Raw genomic sequence first — 15,683 nt, forward strand, 5'->3', positions numbered from 1 at the left:
AGGATGAAAAAGTCCTGGCCATTTGAACGTCTAGAGCAGCACTGTCCAATAGAAACATAATATGAGCCATATATGTAATTTTAAATTTTCTAATACCTATATTTAAAAAATAAACAGATGAAATTCATTTTAACAATACACTGTATTTAACCCAATATATCTAAATTATCGTTTTGCCATGTAATACACATTTTAAAATTGTTAATAAGATATTTTATTTTTTTTAATAGCAAAATTTCAAGTCAGTATATATTTTATATTTACAGCATATTTCAATTCAGGCAAAGTTTTCATCATAAATACTTGATCTGTGTTACTATTTCATAAAATTAAATAGAATACCAAAAAATCATTTTTTCTTCTCTTTTTTTTTGAGACAGAGTCTTGCTCTGTCACTGGCTGGAGTGCAATGGCGTGATCTTGGCTCACTGCAACCTCTGCCTCCTGGGTGTTGGGAAAAGCCCACGGTGCAGGGGACAGCCACCCCAGCCACCAAGAACGACCCAGCTCCAGACGACCGTCGTCCTGAGGCTGAGAAACGCTAGGTTGCAAGGATGAAAAGCCAGCAACAATTTCCATTAGCTACATCTGCAAAAAAAAAGTTTTATTCTACTAAATAAATTTAAAAATCGTGTTCTAGCTTCCTCTGGATTAGGAAGTGCGTGTAACATTGGTTTGCTGTTTCCAAAAGAATTGGTGGGAAAGGTAGAGACTGAAGGCTTGACTTCTTCAGAGCCACTGATAGGGAAAACGCCATCTTCTCAGGGCAGTGAGACACCTGGGAATCGATGCCTTGCAGCCCTGTACTTAACCAGCTGGGAGACTTCTGGCCAGTTCACCTTCCTGGACCCTGGTTCCCTCATCTGTAATGTGGATTTAATAACAGCATTTACCTCATAGAATTTCTGTGCAAAGGAAGTGAGTGAAAATATGTGAAAATTATGAGTGAAAAATACCTAAAAGTGTCAGCATGCTGCCGAGCATGTCTGTGTGCTGTGTGAGTGTTTGCTACTGGTGTTATTCGTGAGTGACATAGACATTTTCCCGGTTAAACATGTTTGTATTCAGACGTTGTGGAAGAAACCTGAAGGATGGGACAATGAACTGAACATCTCCCCTTTGCTGGTGGGCCCAGCATGGTCAGGACAGGGTCCCCGAGGGGCTTCGTCCAGCTTCCTTCCTCCTTCCTGTTCATACGGCGCCCGGGTGTGCAGTGTGGGTCTCCCAGTGGTGCCCACCTGCCAGCACGTTTTGCTTACCTGTCCTTACCCGTGGTTTCCTACTTGCCAGTGTTGGCCCCCAGCCCCTTATAACTTGTCTGCCTCCCAATGGGCAGTGGCAAATATCCTCTGCACAAGGAGATACAAAAATCTGTGTATTTTAATAGAGATTGCATCTCTTTCTTAATGCAGTGCAGCTGTGTATATCCTGGATCCATACAGTTCTGGGGGATGGACGCTGGTGACTCCTAGCATTACTCTGTGAGTGTTTTCTTAATTATACACCCTGAACTCACAACCCTCACTCCAGCATTCTCCATGTGTTAAGACTAGATATGGTTTTGGATGATACTGATTTGGTTTCCACTTGATAATGTCCGGAAAAGCTGGCTGGCTTCACCAGCCATATTTGAAATACAACATATATGAACAGTCACTAAAAATCAGCAGGTAGCTAAACGTTTTTACTTTTGTCCTTGATGATATCGCCATCATCTCTACTGTTACCTCCTTCTTCACTTCACTTTTTAAGTGCACTCATTCTGTGAAAACGCCTTTTTTTAAAAAATAGGGAAAGAAAAATGAATTGATTTGATATTCTTAAAAAATAAAAAAAGACCCAAAATATACAGAACCGTTAATATGAAATTAAAGATCTTCTTTCTCAGTGGAAAAAAATTAAAACCACATTGCTGAAGTCTCTCAACATTTCACTTTTAATTTTTCTAATAGTACATTCTTTAAAAGAAGTTAACAACTTCAATTCCAAATGTAAGGATTAAATAATGCAAATGAAAAGCTGTCATTTTCAGTGAAGCTTTGCCTAATTACCCTGGAAAAAAGTATTCCTATGACTGAACTGATGCAAAAATCCCTTAGAAAATCTTCATTTGTTGCCTGTAAAGAGTCTTCTTAAGGTCACTTTTACTACTAGACTGCCCCCTTGTTTCCAGTGAAAGAGTTTTGCTTGGTAATGGCTTGTGGTTCCACAGTGTTTTGTGTATGAAAAGCATAGACTAAGAGATACTACTGAAGTCGCTCAAATTGTAGATTCTGCCATGAAAGGAAGTCCCAACACTGTAACATTTCCCCTTAATCTTCAGCAAGACACATAAAAAAAAAAGAACTCAAGTCCCAACTGAATCTTTACTTTGATCACCATTTCCAGTGGCATTCAGAGGCTGCTGTGCGGTCAGACACAGAGCTCCCTCGAGGCCCCCATGTGCTTAATGAAGTACCTGCAGGTTCTGAGCGACGGCCCCAGCCTGGGCCAGGGGTCTGCACACAGAGGCACCTGGTGGCTGCTGGGGCTTCCTCGGGTGAGCCATGGCATGGGAGCCCCTAAGTGCCAAGCTTGCCGCGATCTTCTTCTCTCAGGAGGCAGGGGAAGAAGCAGCGCTCCCAGACAGGACAGAGAAAAGCCTATGAAACAATGCTCTCCAGTCACCAACCAGTTGCCTGTTCAGAGCTGGAATTTACTGCTGGGACAACAGTGCACTCCGATTTGCTTTCATTTTTTCCAGACGCTTCACTAAGTGGCCGTTGCTCACCTCAAGCTCTTCTGTTTTATCCAATGCAGAGCGGAGCTAGGAACAGAGGAAAAAGCAATGAACTTTGAGGAACTTGTTTCCTCCAAACATAACAGGGTTCTGTGTTACCAAAATTCCAATCCTACTGAAAAATAAAATAACTTGGACCCTGGTCACTCATGATGCCCTTCCTCCTCTGAAACAACTGGACTCTAGAGAGGGAACATTCTTGGGGATCCCGATGGTTTTCTTTTCTTTTTTTTGAGACGGAGTCTTACTGTGTCGCCAGGCTGGAGGGCAGTGGCCTGATCTTGGCTCACTGCAACCTCTGCCTCCCGGGTTCAAGCGATTCCCCTGCCTCAGCCTCCTGGGACTACAGGTGTGCGCCACCACGCTCAGCTATTTTTTGTATTTTAGTAGAGTGGGGTTTCACCATGTTGGCCAGGCTGGTCTCAGTCTCCTGACCTTGTGATCTGCCCACCTTGGCCTCCCAAAGTGCTGGGATTACAGGCATGAGCCACCATGCTTAGCGCCCTACGCCCACCCCCCCTCCTTTTTTTTTTTTGAGACAAAGTCTCACTCTGTTGCCTAGGCCAGAGTACAATGGTGTGATCTTGGCTCACTGCAACCTCTGCCTCCTGGGTTCAAACAATTCTCTTGTCTCAGCCTCCCGAGTAGCTGAGACTACAGGTGCACACCACCACACCCAGCTAATTTTTTGTATTTTTCGTAGAGATTGGGTTTCACCATGTTGGTCAGGCTGGTCTTGAATTCCTGACCTCAGGTGATCTACCCACCTTGACCTCCCAAAGTGCTGGGATTACAGGCATGAGCCACCATGCCCAGTGGGGATCCCGATGGTTTCACAAAAGGTAAGTGAGGCATGAGGTAAACAAACACAAACAACAAGAGCTGAGTCTGGACTGCATGGAGGAGGTGGTCCCCACAGCCCTGGCAGCCAGAGTCCAAGGCAGGAATGCCTGAGGTCAAGACGGCCACATCTGGGAGCCAGGGCCATGGAGCCTGAGAGTTAGGCAGAAGACAAGCTATAGAAGCCACATTAGCAGGACATCATCTGGCCCCACAGGCAGCATGGCAGAGTGGGGGTGCCCTAAGCTGGGACAGCATGGTTTTGGCGGGGTCACAAGAACAGGGTCTACAGCTTTGCTTTCAACCCAAAACACTCAAGGAAGGTTGTTTGGGTCCTGGGACAGAAGTCCCGCCCCCATCTCACCAGCAGAGGCAGAAGCAAGCCCTTTTTGCAGGAGGTTTCCACAAGTTAAGCCTGGAGTATTCCTACAAATTAAAATCATGCGTAAGCTCACAAAACACTAAGGTGACAAACCATTTGAGTGAGAGGCAACAGAAGCAATAAATGACAGAATTAGACCCGCAAAGACTGAGCATGTTTCAATCGTCAGATATAGAAAATGCAACAGCTGTGTATGAAATATTTAAAGAATAAGAATACAATTTAAAAAGAGGGCATACATGAACATGCAGCAAGAAACTATCAACAATGAAGATACTTTTTTAAAAAAAGGTGAACTGGATAATCTTTGCAAAAACTTTAGGCATTACGCAACAGAGAGAGGTAAGGAGATAGAAAATATGAAAGAGAGATGGTTAAAAAATGTGGAGACAATGAGAATCTCTAACATCCTCTGATTAGAGTTCCAGAGGGGAAAGTGGAGAGACTAAAAAGGAGGAATTATTTAAGGAGTTAATGGTTGAATATTTTCCAAAATCAATTTTTAGAAAGACTTCATAGATCCAAGAAACACTATATATCTCAAGCAGAAAGATTCCAATAAACCACATCTAACAGTAAAACCGTAGAAAATCGAAAATAAAGAACCTGAAAGAAACTAGAGAGGAAAAAAAAAAAGGTTCCCTACAAAGGACCCACCGTTAAAACAACAGCTTTTTCAACAGCTCAATGGAAGCCAGCAGATGGTGGCATAATGGCTATAATCATTGAGGAAAATGACCACCACACAGAATTGCATGTCCCTCAATACTACTGTCCAAGAACAAGGATGAAACAAAAACATGTATAAACAAAAACAGGGAATTCACCACCAAGAAGTCTGCTCTAAAAGAATTTCTACAGTAAGTACTTCATGGAGGAGGAATATGATTCTAGTACAGTCTGAGACACTAACACAACAGACATATAAAATGGCCAATATGTAGTTATGTCAAACAAACATGGGCGATATAAAACAACAACAACAACAACAACGCAACAATAGTATTATCTGAGAAGAGGGATTTATGAAGGTCAAAAGTATTTATGTGTGGATGTACATGTATACATACACATATACACATATGTGTGAGTGTGTGCATGTCAGGCAGGAGAGTGAAGCTAAGGTGCTCAAAAGTCCTTCTATTTTACAGGAGGGGAGTAAAGATAGTGTTCAACTTTAATATTTTTTTTAAGTTAAATAAGAATACCCCATATGTGATCACTGAAAAGAATAGAAATTGAATATAAAGTTTATATTTGGAGAGAGAAAGAGGACACACAAAAGACAGGACAAATGGTTATCTGCAGTCAGATGGTGAAAACAAGTCCAAATATACCAATAACAATGGACTAAAGGCTCTATTAAGATGGGCGGATCATGAGGTCAGGAGATTGAGACCATCCTGGCTAACACGGTGAAACCCCGTCTCTACTAAAAAATACAAAAGAAACGAGCTGGGCGAGGTGGCGGGCGCCTGTAGTCCCAGCTACTCTGGAGGCTGAGGCAGGAGAATGGCGTAAACCTGGGAGGCGGAGCTTGCAGTGAGCTGAGACCGGGCCACTGCACTCCAGCCCGGGCAACTGAGTGAGACTCTGTCTCAAAAAAAAAAAAAAGATATGCAGTTTTCAGATTCAATTAAAAACCACCGCCACCTAGCTATATGCATCTAAAAGAGATCATCTAAAGCATGACAACACAGGGAAGACTGGAAGCGAAGGGACGGAAAAATCAGAAGTGGACAAATACTAACCAAAAGAAAGCTGATGCAGCCACGTGAATACCCGACAAGGTCAACAGCAGCAGGGACCAAAAGGGTCGCTACAAAATGACAAAAAGTTTAACTCATCAAGAAGATATCAGAATTTTTTTTTTTTTTTTGAGACTGAGTCTCGCTCTGTCGCCCAGGCTGGAGTGCAGTGGCCAGATCTCAGCTCACTGCAAGCTCTGCCTCCCGGGTTCACGCCATTCTCCTGCCTCAGCCTCCGAGTAGCTGAGACTACAGGCGCCCGCCACCTCGCCTGGCTAGTTTTTTGTATTTTTTAGTGGAGACGGGGTTTCACCGTGTTAGCCAGGATGGTCTCGATCTCCTGACCTCGTGATCCGCCCGCCTCGGCCTCCCAAAGTGCTGGGATTACAGGCTTGAGCCACCGCGCCCGGCCAGATATCAGAATTTTAAACACCTAGTATCAATAGCCTCAAAATATATAGGAGAAATAGGGAGAATGAGAGAAATCCATCCTCATCTTTTGGAAGAGCTTGACAAGTCTCTATCAGCTACTGAGAACTTAAGCAGACAAAAGAAATCAGATCTGAATACACACTTCACACGTTTGATCAGTGGAAGTATACAGAATTTTGTGTCCATAAATCAGAGACTACACATTCTTCCTAAGCAAATTTGAATTTGAGACATTTAATTTACAAAAGCGAATCATGTATCAGGCCATTAAGCAAGTATTGACAAATTTCAAATACCAGATATAACAGGGACGATGTTCTCTGACCACAGCAAAATTAAGCTAGAAAGTTAAATGGACCGGGACTGGTGGCTCACGCCTGTAATCCCAGCATTTTGGGAGGCCAAGGCGGGTGGATCACCTGAGGTCAGAAGTTCGAGATCAGCCTGGCCAACATGGTGAAACCTTGTCTCTACTAAAAATATAAAAATTAGCTGGGCATGGTGGCAGGCACCTGTAATTCCAGCTACTTGGGAGGCTGAGGCAGGAGAATCGCTTGAACCTGGGAGGTGGAGGTTGCAGTGAGCCAAGATTGTGCCACTGCACTCCAGCTTGGGCAACAGAGTGAGACTCTGTGTCAAAAGAAAAAAAAGAAAAGAAAAAAAGTTAAATGAAAAAATTTTACATTTTAAAAAAGTAAAGGAGGGGGGCGCCCAAGATGGCCGAATAGGAACAGCTCCAGCCTCCAGCTCCCAGCATGAGCGACACAGAAGATGGGTGATTTCTGCATTTTCTTTTTCTTTTTTTGAGACGGAGTCTCGCTGTTTCGCCCAGGCTGGAGTGCAGTGGCGTGATCTCGGCTCACTGCAAGCTCCGCCTCCCGGGTTCCTGCCATTCTCCCGCCTCAGCCTCCGAGTAGCTGGGACTACAGGCGCCCGCCACCGCGCCCGGCTAGTTTTTTGTATTTTTAGTAGAGACGGGGTTTCACCGTGTTAGCCAGGAGGGTCTCGATCTCCTGACCTCGTGATCCACCCGCCTCGGCCTCCCAAAGTGCTGGGATTACAGGCGATTTCTGCATTTTCTTTTTTTTTTTTTTTTTGAGGCGGAGTCTTGCTCTGTCGCCCAGGCTGGAGTGCAGTGGCCGGATCTCAGCTCACTGCAAGCTCCGCCTCCCGGGTTCCCACCATTCTCCTGCCTCAGCCTCCCAAGTAGCTGGGACTACAGGCGCCCGCCACCTCGCCCGGCTAGTTTTTTGTATTTTTAGTAGAGACGGGGTTTCACTGTGTTCGCCAGGATGGTCTCGATCTCCTGACCTTGTGATCCACCCGTCTCGGCCTCCCAAAGTGCTGGGATTACAGGCTTGAGCCACCGCGCCCGGCGATTTCTGCATTTTCAACTGAGGTAGCAGGTTCATCTCACTGAGGCATGTCAGACAGTCGATGTTGGTCAGCGGGTGCAGCCCGACCAGTGAGAGCTGAAGCAGGGCGAGGCATCACCTCACCTGGGAAGCACAAGGTGGAAGGGAATTCCTTTTCCTAGCCAAGGGAAACTGAGACATACAACACCTGGAAAATCAGCTATGAAGAGAGCAGTGGTTCTCCCAGCACAGAGGCTGAGGTCTGAGAACAGACAGACTGCCTGCTCAAGTGGGTACCTGACCCCTGAGTAGCCTAACTGGGAGACATCCCCCACTAGGTGCAGACCAACACCTCACACCTCACATGGCTGGGTACACCTCTGAGACGAAGCTTCCAGAGCAAGAATCAGACAGCAATACTCGCTGTTCAGCAATATTCTATCTTCTGCAGCCTCCGCTGCTGATACCCAGGCAAACAGGGTATGGAGTGGACCTCAAGCAAACTCCAACAGACCTGCAGCTGAGGGTCCTGACTGTTAGAAGGAAAACTAACAAACAGAAAGGACACCCACACCAAAACCCCATCAGTACGTCACCATCATCAAAGACCAAAGGCAGATAAAACCATAAAGATGGGGAAAAAGCAGGGCAGAAAAGCTGGAAATGCAAAAAATCAGAGCGCATCTCCCCCTCCAAAGGAACGCAGCTCATTGCCAGCAACGGAACAAAGCTGGATGGAGAATGACTTTGACGAGTTGAGAGAAGAAGGCTTCAGTCGATCAAACTTCTCAGAGCTAAAGGAGGAACTATGTAACCAGTGCAAAGAAACTAAAAACCTTGAAAAAAGAATGGAAGAATGGATAACTAGAATAATCACTGCAGAGAAGACCACTGCAGAGAAGAACGAACCGATAGAGATGAAAACCATGACATGAGAACTACGTGACAAATGCACAAGCTTCAGTAACCGACTCGATCAACTGGAAGAAAGAGTATCAGTGATTGAAGATCAAATGAATGAAATGAAGCGAGAAGAGAAGTGTAGAGAAAAAAAGAGTAAAAAGAAATGGACAAAGCCTCCAAGAAATATGGGATTATGTGAAAAGACCAAATCTATGTCTGATTGGTGTGCCTGAAAGTGACGGGGAAAATGGAACCAAGTTGGAAAACACTCTGCAGGATATTATCCAGGAGAACTTCCCTAACCTAGTAAGGCAGGCCAACATTCAAGTTCAGGAAATACAGAAAACACCACAAAGATACTCTTCGAGAAGAGCAACTCCAAGACACATAATTTTCAGATTCACCAAAGTTGAAATGAAGGAAAAAATGTTAAGGGCAGCCAGAGAGAAAGGTCGGGTTACCCACAAAGGGAAGCCCATCAGACTAACAGCAGATCTCTCGGCAGAAACTCTATAAGCCAGAAGAGAGTGGTGGCCAATATTCAACATTCTTAAAAAAAAGAATTTTCAACCCAGAATTTCATATTCAGCCAAACTAAGTTTCATAAGTGAAGGAGAAATAAAATCCTTTACAGACAAGCAAATGCTTAGAGATTTTGTCACCACCAGGCCTGCCCTACAAGAGATCCTGAAGGAAGCACTAAACATGGAAAGGAACAACCGGTACCAGCCATTGCAAAAACATGCCAAAACGTAAAGACCATCAATGCCAGGAAGAAACTGCATCAACTAACGAGCAAAATAACCAGCTAATATCATAATGACAGGATCAAGTTCACACATAACAATATTAACCTTAAATGTAAATGGGACTAAATGGTCCAATTAAAAGACACAGACTGGCAAACTGGATAAAGAGTCAAGACCCATCAGTGTGCTGTATTCAGGAGACCCATCTCACGTGCAGAGACACATATAGGCTCAAAATAAAGGGATGGAGGAAGATCTACCAAGCAAATGGAAAACAAACAAACAAAAAAAGCAGGGTTTGCAATACTAGTCTCTGATAAAACAGACTTTAAACCATCAAAGATCAAAAGAGACAAAGAAGGCCTTTACATAATGGTAAAGGGATCAATTCATCAGGAAGAGCTAACTATCCTAAATATATATGCACCCAATACAGGAGCACCCAGATTCATAAAGCAAGTCCTTAGAGACTTACAAAGAGACTTAGACTCCCATACAATAATAATGGGAGACTTTAACACCCCACTGTCAACATTAGACCGATCAACGAGACAGAAAGTTAACAAGGATATCCAGGAATTGAACTCAACTCTGCACCAAGCGGACCTAATACACATCTACAGAACTCTCCACCCCAAAATAACAGAACATACATTCTTCTCAGCACCACATTGCACTTATTCCAAAATTGACCACATAGTTGGAAGTAAAGCACTCCTCAGCAAATGTAAAAGAACAGAAATTAGAACAAACTGTCTCTCAGACCACAGTGCAATCAAACTAGAACTCAGGACTAAGAAACTCAATCAAAACCGCTCAACTACATTGAAACTGAACAACTTGCTCTTGAATGACTACTGGGTACATAATGAAATGAAGGCAGAAATAAAGATGTTTTTTGAAACCAATGAGAACAAAGATACAACATACCAGAATCTCTGGGGCACATTTAAAGCAGTGTGTAGAGGGAAATTTATAGCACTAAATGCCCACAAGAGAAAGCAGGAAAGATCTAAAATTGACACCCTAACATCACAATTAAAAGAACTAGAGGCTGGGCGCGGTGGCTCAAGCCTGTAATCCCAGCACTTTGGGAGGCCGAGACGGGTGGATCACGAGGTCAGGTGATTGAGACCGTCCTGGCTAACACGGTGAAACCCCGTCTCTACTAAAAAAATACAAAAAACTAGCCGGGAGAGGTGGCGGGCGCCTGTAGTCCCAGCTACTTGGGAGGCTGAGGCAGGATAATGGCATAAACCCGGGAGGCAGAGCTTGCAGTGAACTGAGATCCGGCCACTGCACTCCAGCCTGGGCGACAGAGCGAGACTCAGTCTCAAAAAAAAAAAAAGAACTAGAGAAGCAAGAGCAAACACATTCAAAACTTAGCAGAAGGCAAGAAATAACTAAGATCAGAGCAGAAATGAAGGAGATAGAGACACAAAAAACCCTCCAAAAAAATCAGTGAATCCAGGAGCTGGTTTTTTGAAAAGATCAACAAAATTGATAGATCGCTAGCAAGACTAATAAAGAAGAAAAGAATCAAATAGATGCAATAAAAAATAGTAAAGGTGATATCACCAACGACCCCAAAGAAATACAAACTACTATCAGAGAATACTATAAACACCTCTATGCAAATAAACTAGAAAACCTAGAAGAAATGGATAATTTCCTGGACACTTACACTCTCCCAAGACCAAACCAGGAAGAAGTTGAATCCCTGAATAGACCAATAGCAGGCTCTGGAATTGAGGCAATAATTAATAGCCTACCAACCAAAAAAAGTCCAGGACCAGATGGATTCACAGCCAAATTCTACCAGAGGTACAAGGAGGAGCTGGTACCATTCCTTCTGAAACTACTCTAATCAGTAGAAAAAGAGGGAATCCTCCCTAACTCATTTTATGAGCCCAACATCATCATGATACCAAAGCCTGGCAGAGACACAACAAAAAAAGAGAATTTTAGACCAATATCCCTGATGAACATCGATGCAAAAATCCTCAATAAAATACTGGCAAACTGAATCCAGCAGCACATCAAAAAGCTTATCCACCATGATCAAGTGGGCTTCATCCCTCGGATGCAAGGCTGGTTCAACATTCGCAAATCAATAAACGTAATCCAGCAGATAAACAGAGCCAAAGACAAAAACCACATGATTATCTCAATAGATGCAGAAAAGGCCTTTGACAAAATTCAACAGCCCTTCATGCTAAAAACTCTCAATAAATTCGGTATTGATGGAACGTATCTCAAAATAATAAGAGCTATTTATGACAAACCCACAGCCAATATCATACTGAATGGGCAAAAACTGGAAGCATTCCCTTTGAGAACTGGCACAAGACAGGGATGCCCTCTCTCACCACTCCTATTCAACATAGTGTTGGAAGTTCTGACTAGGGCAATCAGGCAAGAGAAAGAAATAAAGGGTATTCAGTTAGGAAAAGAAGAAGTCAAATTGTCCCTGTTTGCAGATGACATGATTGTATATTTAGAAAACCCCATCATCTCAGCCCAAAATCTCCTTAAGCTGATAAGCAGCTTCAGCAGTCTCAGGATACAAAATCAATGTGCAAAAATCACAAGCATTCTTATACATCAGTAACAGACAAACAGAGAGCCAAATCAGGAATGAACTCCCATTCACAATTGCTTCAAAGAGAATAAAATATCTAGGAATCCAACTTACAAAGGATGTAAAGGACCTCTTCAAGGAGAACTACAAACCACTGCTCAGTGAAATAAAAGAGGACACAAAACAAATAGAAGAACATACCATGCTCATGGATAGGAAGAATCAATATTGTGAAAATGGCCATACTGCCCAAGGTTATTTATAGATTCAATGCCATCCCCATCAAGCTACCAATGACTTTCTTCACAGAATTGGAAAAAACTGCTTTAAAATTCATATGGAACCAAAAAAGACCCTGCATTGCCAAGACAATCCTAAGCCAAAAGAACAAAGCTGGAGGCATCACGCTACCTGACTTCAAACTATACTACAAGGCTACAGTAACCAAAACAGCATGGTACTGGTACCAAAACAGAGATATAGACCAATGGAACAGAACAGAGCCCTCAGAAATAATACCACACATCTACAGCCATCTGATCTTTGACAAACCTGACAAAAACAAGAAATGGGGAAAGGATTCCCTATTTAATAAATGGTGCTGGGAAAATTGGCTAGCCATAAGTAGAAAGCTGAAACTGGATCCTTTCCTTACTCCTTATACGAAAATTAATTCAAGATGGATTAGAGACTTAAATGTTAGACCTGAAACCATAAAAACCCTAGAAGAAAACCTAGGTAATACCATTCAGGACTTAGGCATGGGCAAGGACTTCATATCTGAAACACCAAAAGCAACGGCAACAAAAGCCAAAATTGACAAATGGGACCTAATTAAACTAAAGAGCTTCTGCACAGCAAAAGAAACTACCATCAGAGTAAACAAGCAACCTACAGAATGGGAGAAAATTTTTTGCAGTCTACTCCTCTGACAAAGGGCTAATATCCAGAACCTACAAAGAAATCAAACAAATTTACAAGAAAAAAACAACCCCATCAAAAATGGGCAAAGAATATGAACAGACACTTCTCAAAAGAAGACATTCATACAGCCAACGGACACATGAAAAAACGCCCATCATCACTCGCCATCAGAGAAATGAAAATCAAAACCACAATGAGATACCATCTCACACCAGTTAGGATAGCAATCATTAAAAAATCAGAAAACAACAGGTGCTGGAGAGGATGTGGAGAAATAGGAACACTTTTACACTGTTGGTGGGACTGTAAACTAGTTCAACCATTGTGGAAAACAGTGTGGCAATTCCTCAAGGATCTAGAACTAGAAATATCATTTGACCCAGCCATCCCATTACTGGGTATATACCCAAAGGATTATAAATCATGCTGCTATAAAGACACATGCACACATATGTTTATTGCAGCACTATTCACAATAGCAAAGACTTGGAATCAACCCAAATCTCCATCAGTGACAGACTGGATTAAGAAAATGTGGCACATATACACCATGGAATACTATGCAGCCATAAAAAGGGATGAGTTCGTGTCCTTTGTAGGGACATGGATGAAGCTGGAAACCATCATTCTGAGCAAACTATCGCAAGAACAGAAAACCAAACACCACATTTTCTCACTCATAGGTGGGAATTGAACAATGAGATCATTTGGACACAGGAAGGGGAACATCACACACCAGGGCCTATTGTGGGGTGGGCGGGGGGAGGGATAGCATTAGGAGATATACCTAATGTAAATGATGAGTCAATGGGTGCAGCACACCAACATGGCACATGTATACATATGTAACAAAACTGCACGTTGTGCACATGTACCCTAGAACTTAAAGTATAAAAAAAAAAAAAAGTAAGTAAGTCCTGGGTTAAAACCATAAATCATAATGGCAATGTGAAACATTGCTAACTGAAACAGTCTACATCAATACATATGGGCTGCAGCAAGAGTGGCACGTTGAGGGGTGCACCAGGGAAGCAGAAGGAACATCTGGAGTGTAGGAAGGGCACAGGAGCCGCCACTGGGTCCCACTCATGTGGAGAGATGCACGAGCTAAGCTGCGGGTGAAGAACCGACTCCCAGGATCTTCAGGAAAATGATTTTCTAGAATGGGCAAAGGATCAATACTACCATCCAAGAACAAGGCTGAAACAAAAAGAGGTATAAACAAAAATGGAATTTACCACCAAGAAGTCTGCTCTAAAAGAACCTTTACAGTATGTACTTCAGGGAGGAGGAAAATGATTCTAGTACAGTCTGAGACACTAGCCGGAAAGACATATAAAATGGCCAGTATGTAGCTATGTCAAAGAAACATGGGTGACGAAAAACAACAACACAATCGTATTATCTGATAAGTGGGATTTAAGAAGGTCAAAAGTATTTATGTGTGTATGTACATGTATATATACACATATACATGTATGTGTGAGGGTGTGCATGTCAGGCTCCAAGAAGGGGAGGGCCTGAGGCTCTGACAGCATTTTCAAGGGATTGCACCCTTTGCTGGTGAGGGGCTAATAACTGAGGTGGCATGGAGGGGCATGTGGGTGAAAAATGATTTTTAAAGAGGAGAGAAGGCCAGGCGTGGTGTCTCATGTCTGTAATCCCAGCACTTTGGGAGGCCAAGGCAGGGGCCAACATGGAGAAACCCTATCTCTACAAAAATATAAAAATTAGCCAGGCATGATGGTGGGTGCCTGTAATCCCAGCTACTCGGGAGGCTGACGTGGGAGGCAGAGTTTGCAGTCAGCCGAGATGGCGCCATTGCACTCCAGCCTGGGCAACAGAGTCAGACTCTGTCTCAAAAACAAAATAAAATAAAGTAAATTTAAAAAACAATAAATAAATAAATAAAATAAAGAGAGAAATGGCATATTTGGTTTCTCCTCCATAGTCCCTTTCCTATAGTTTAAATACAAAAGGAGTGATTCTTTCCTTTTTTTTTTTTTTTTTTTGAAACAGGGTCTCACTCTTGTACCCCAGGCTGGAATGCAGTGGCACGCTCATGGGTCAAAGCAGCCTTCACCTCCCAGGCTCAAGGAATCCTCCTGCCTCAGCCTCCCAAGTAGCTGAGACTACAAGCACAGGCCACCACACCTGGCTAATTTATTTTTGTGCACTTTATGTAGAGACAGGGTTTCACTATGTTGCCCACGCTGGTCTTGAACTCCTGAGCTCAAGCGATTTGCTCACCTCGGCCTCCCAAAGTGCTGGGATTACAGGCGTGAGCGATTGCGCCCAGCCTGAGTGATCCTATTGAAACATAAATCAACATAAGCCCCTCCTTTGCTCAAAACTCTGCAGTAGCTCCCACTTTACTCACAGGAGGAGCCCAAGTCCTGTCCACGGCCTCCACGGCCCTGCCTCATGGGCTGAGGTGCTCTGACTGCTCCCTCCGCCCCCTCACCCTCTGCTCACCGCTCTGACTGTTCCTTGACAAAGGCAGTGCCTTGCCCCCAGCTCCCCTGCACGTGCTGATCCTTTGCGTGGAAGGCTTTTTCCCAGGTCTGCCTGGCTCACTCCCTGGGCTGTTCAGGCCTGTTCTTACATGCCACAAGAAGGAAAGTCTTCCTTGGCCACCTACCTAGAACTGCCCTGGCCTGGGCCATTCCGCATCCCAGCCCCTCTACTGCCTGTGGTCACTTTTATTGACCTCCCTCTTCCAGAGCGTAGCCTCTATGGAGGCAGAGACTTCTTTCTGTCAAGGTCACAGCTGCATCTCCAGCACCTGAACCCATGCCAGGCGTGCAACGGATGCTATAAATATTTGTTGAACAAACAACTTTGCCAAGTGTCTTCAGTAAGGTAAATTATGTGTCTTAATTGGGAAAGATGGTAATTTGGGAGTGTGACCAGCGGAAGTGACAGCAGCTCAGTTTCTCAAGGGCACTTTCCACAGGGTGACCTGAGGCAGCTGTGGCCTGGCCCTGGTG

At 43.7% G+C, this 15,683-nt stretch overlaps 1 protein-coding gene across 4 annotated transcripts in view; it reads right to left on the minus strand.

The window, feature by feature from the left end:
• Positions 1-1,913: 1,913 nt before the first annotated feature.
• The window catches only part of LRRFIP1 (LRR binding FLII interacting protein 1), a 167,290-nt gene continuing 153,520 nt past the window's right edge, over positions 1,914-15,683 (minus strand). For 3 of the 4 annotated variants that reach the window (XM_033229765.1, XM_033229758.1, XM_033229764.1), the window contains one exon: positions 1,914-2,806. In XM_033229765.1, coding sequence (XP_033085656.1) covers positions 2,696-2,806 — 111 coding nt within the window. In that variant the 3' untranslated portion in view covers positions 1,914-2,695. The remainder of the gene's footprint in view (positions 2,807-15,683) is intronic. The other variant, XM_033229759.1, reaches the window with a different exon arrangement.

This window comes from Trachypithecus francoisi, unplaced genomic scaffold, assembly GCF_009764315.1.
Source record: "Trachypithecus francoisi isolate TF-2019V2 unplaced genomic scaffold, Tfra_2.0 Lachesis_group13, whole genome shotgun sequence".
NCBI classification, from domain to species: domain Eukaryota; kingdom Metazoa; phylum Chordata; class Mammalia; order Primates; family Cercopithecidae; genus Trachypithecus; species Trachypithecus francoisi.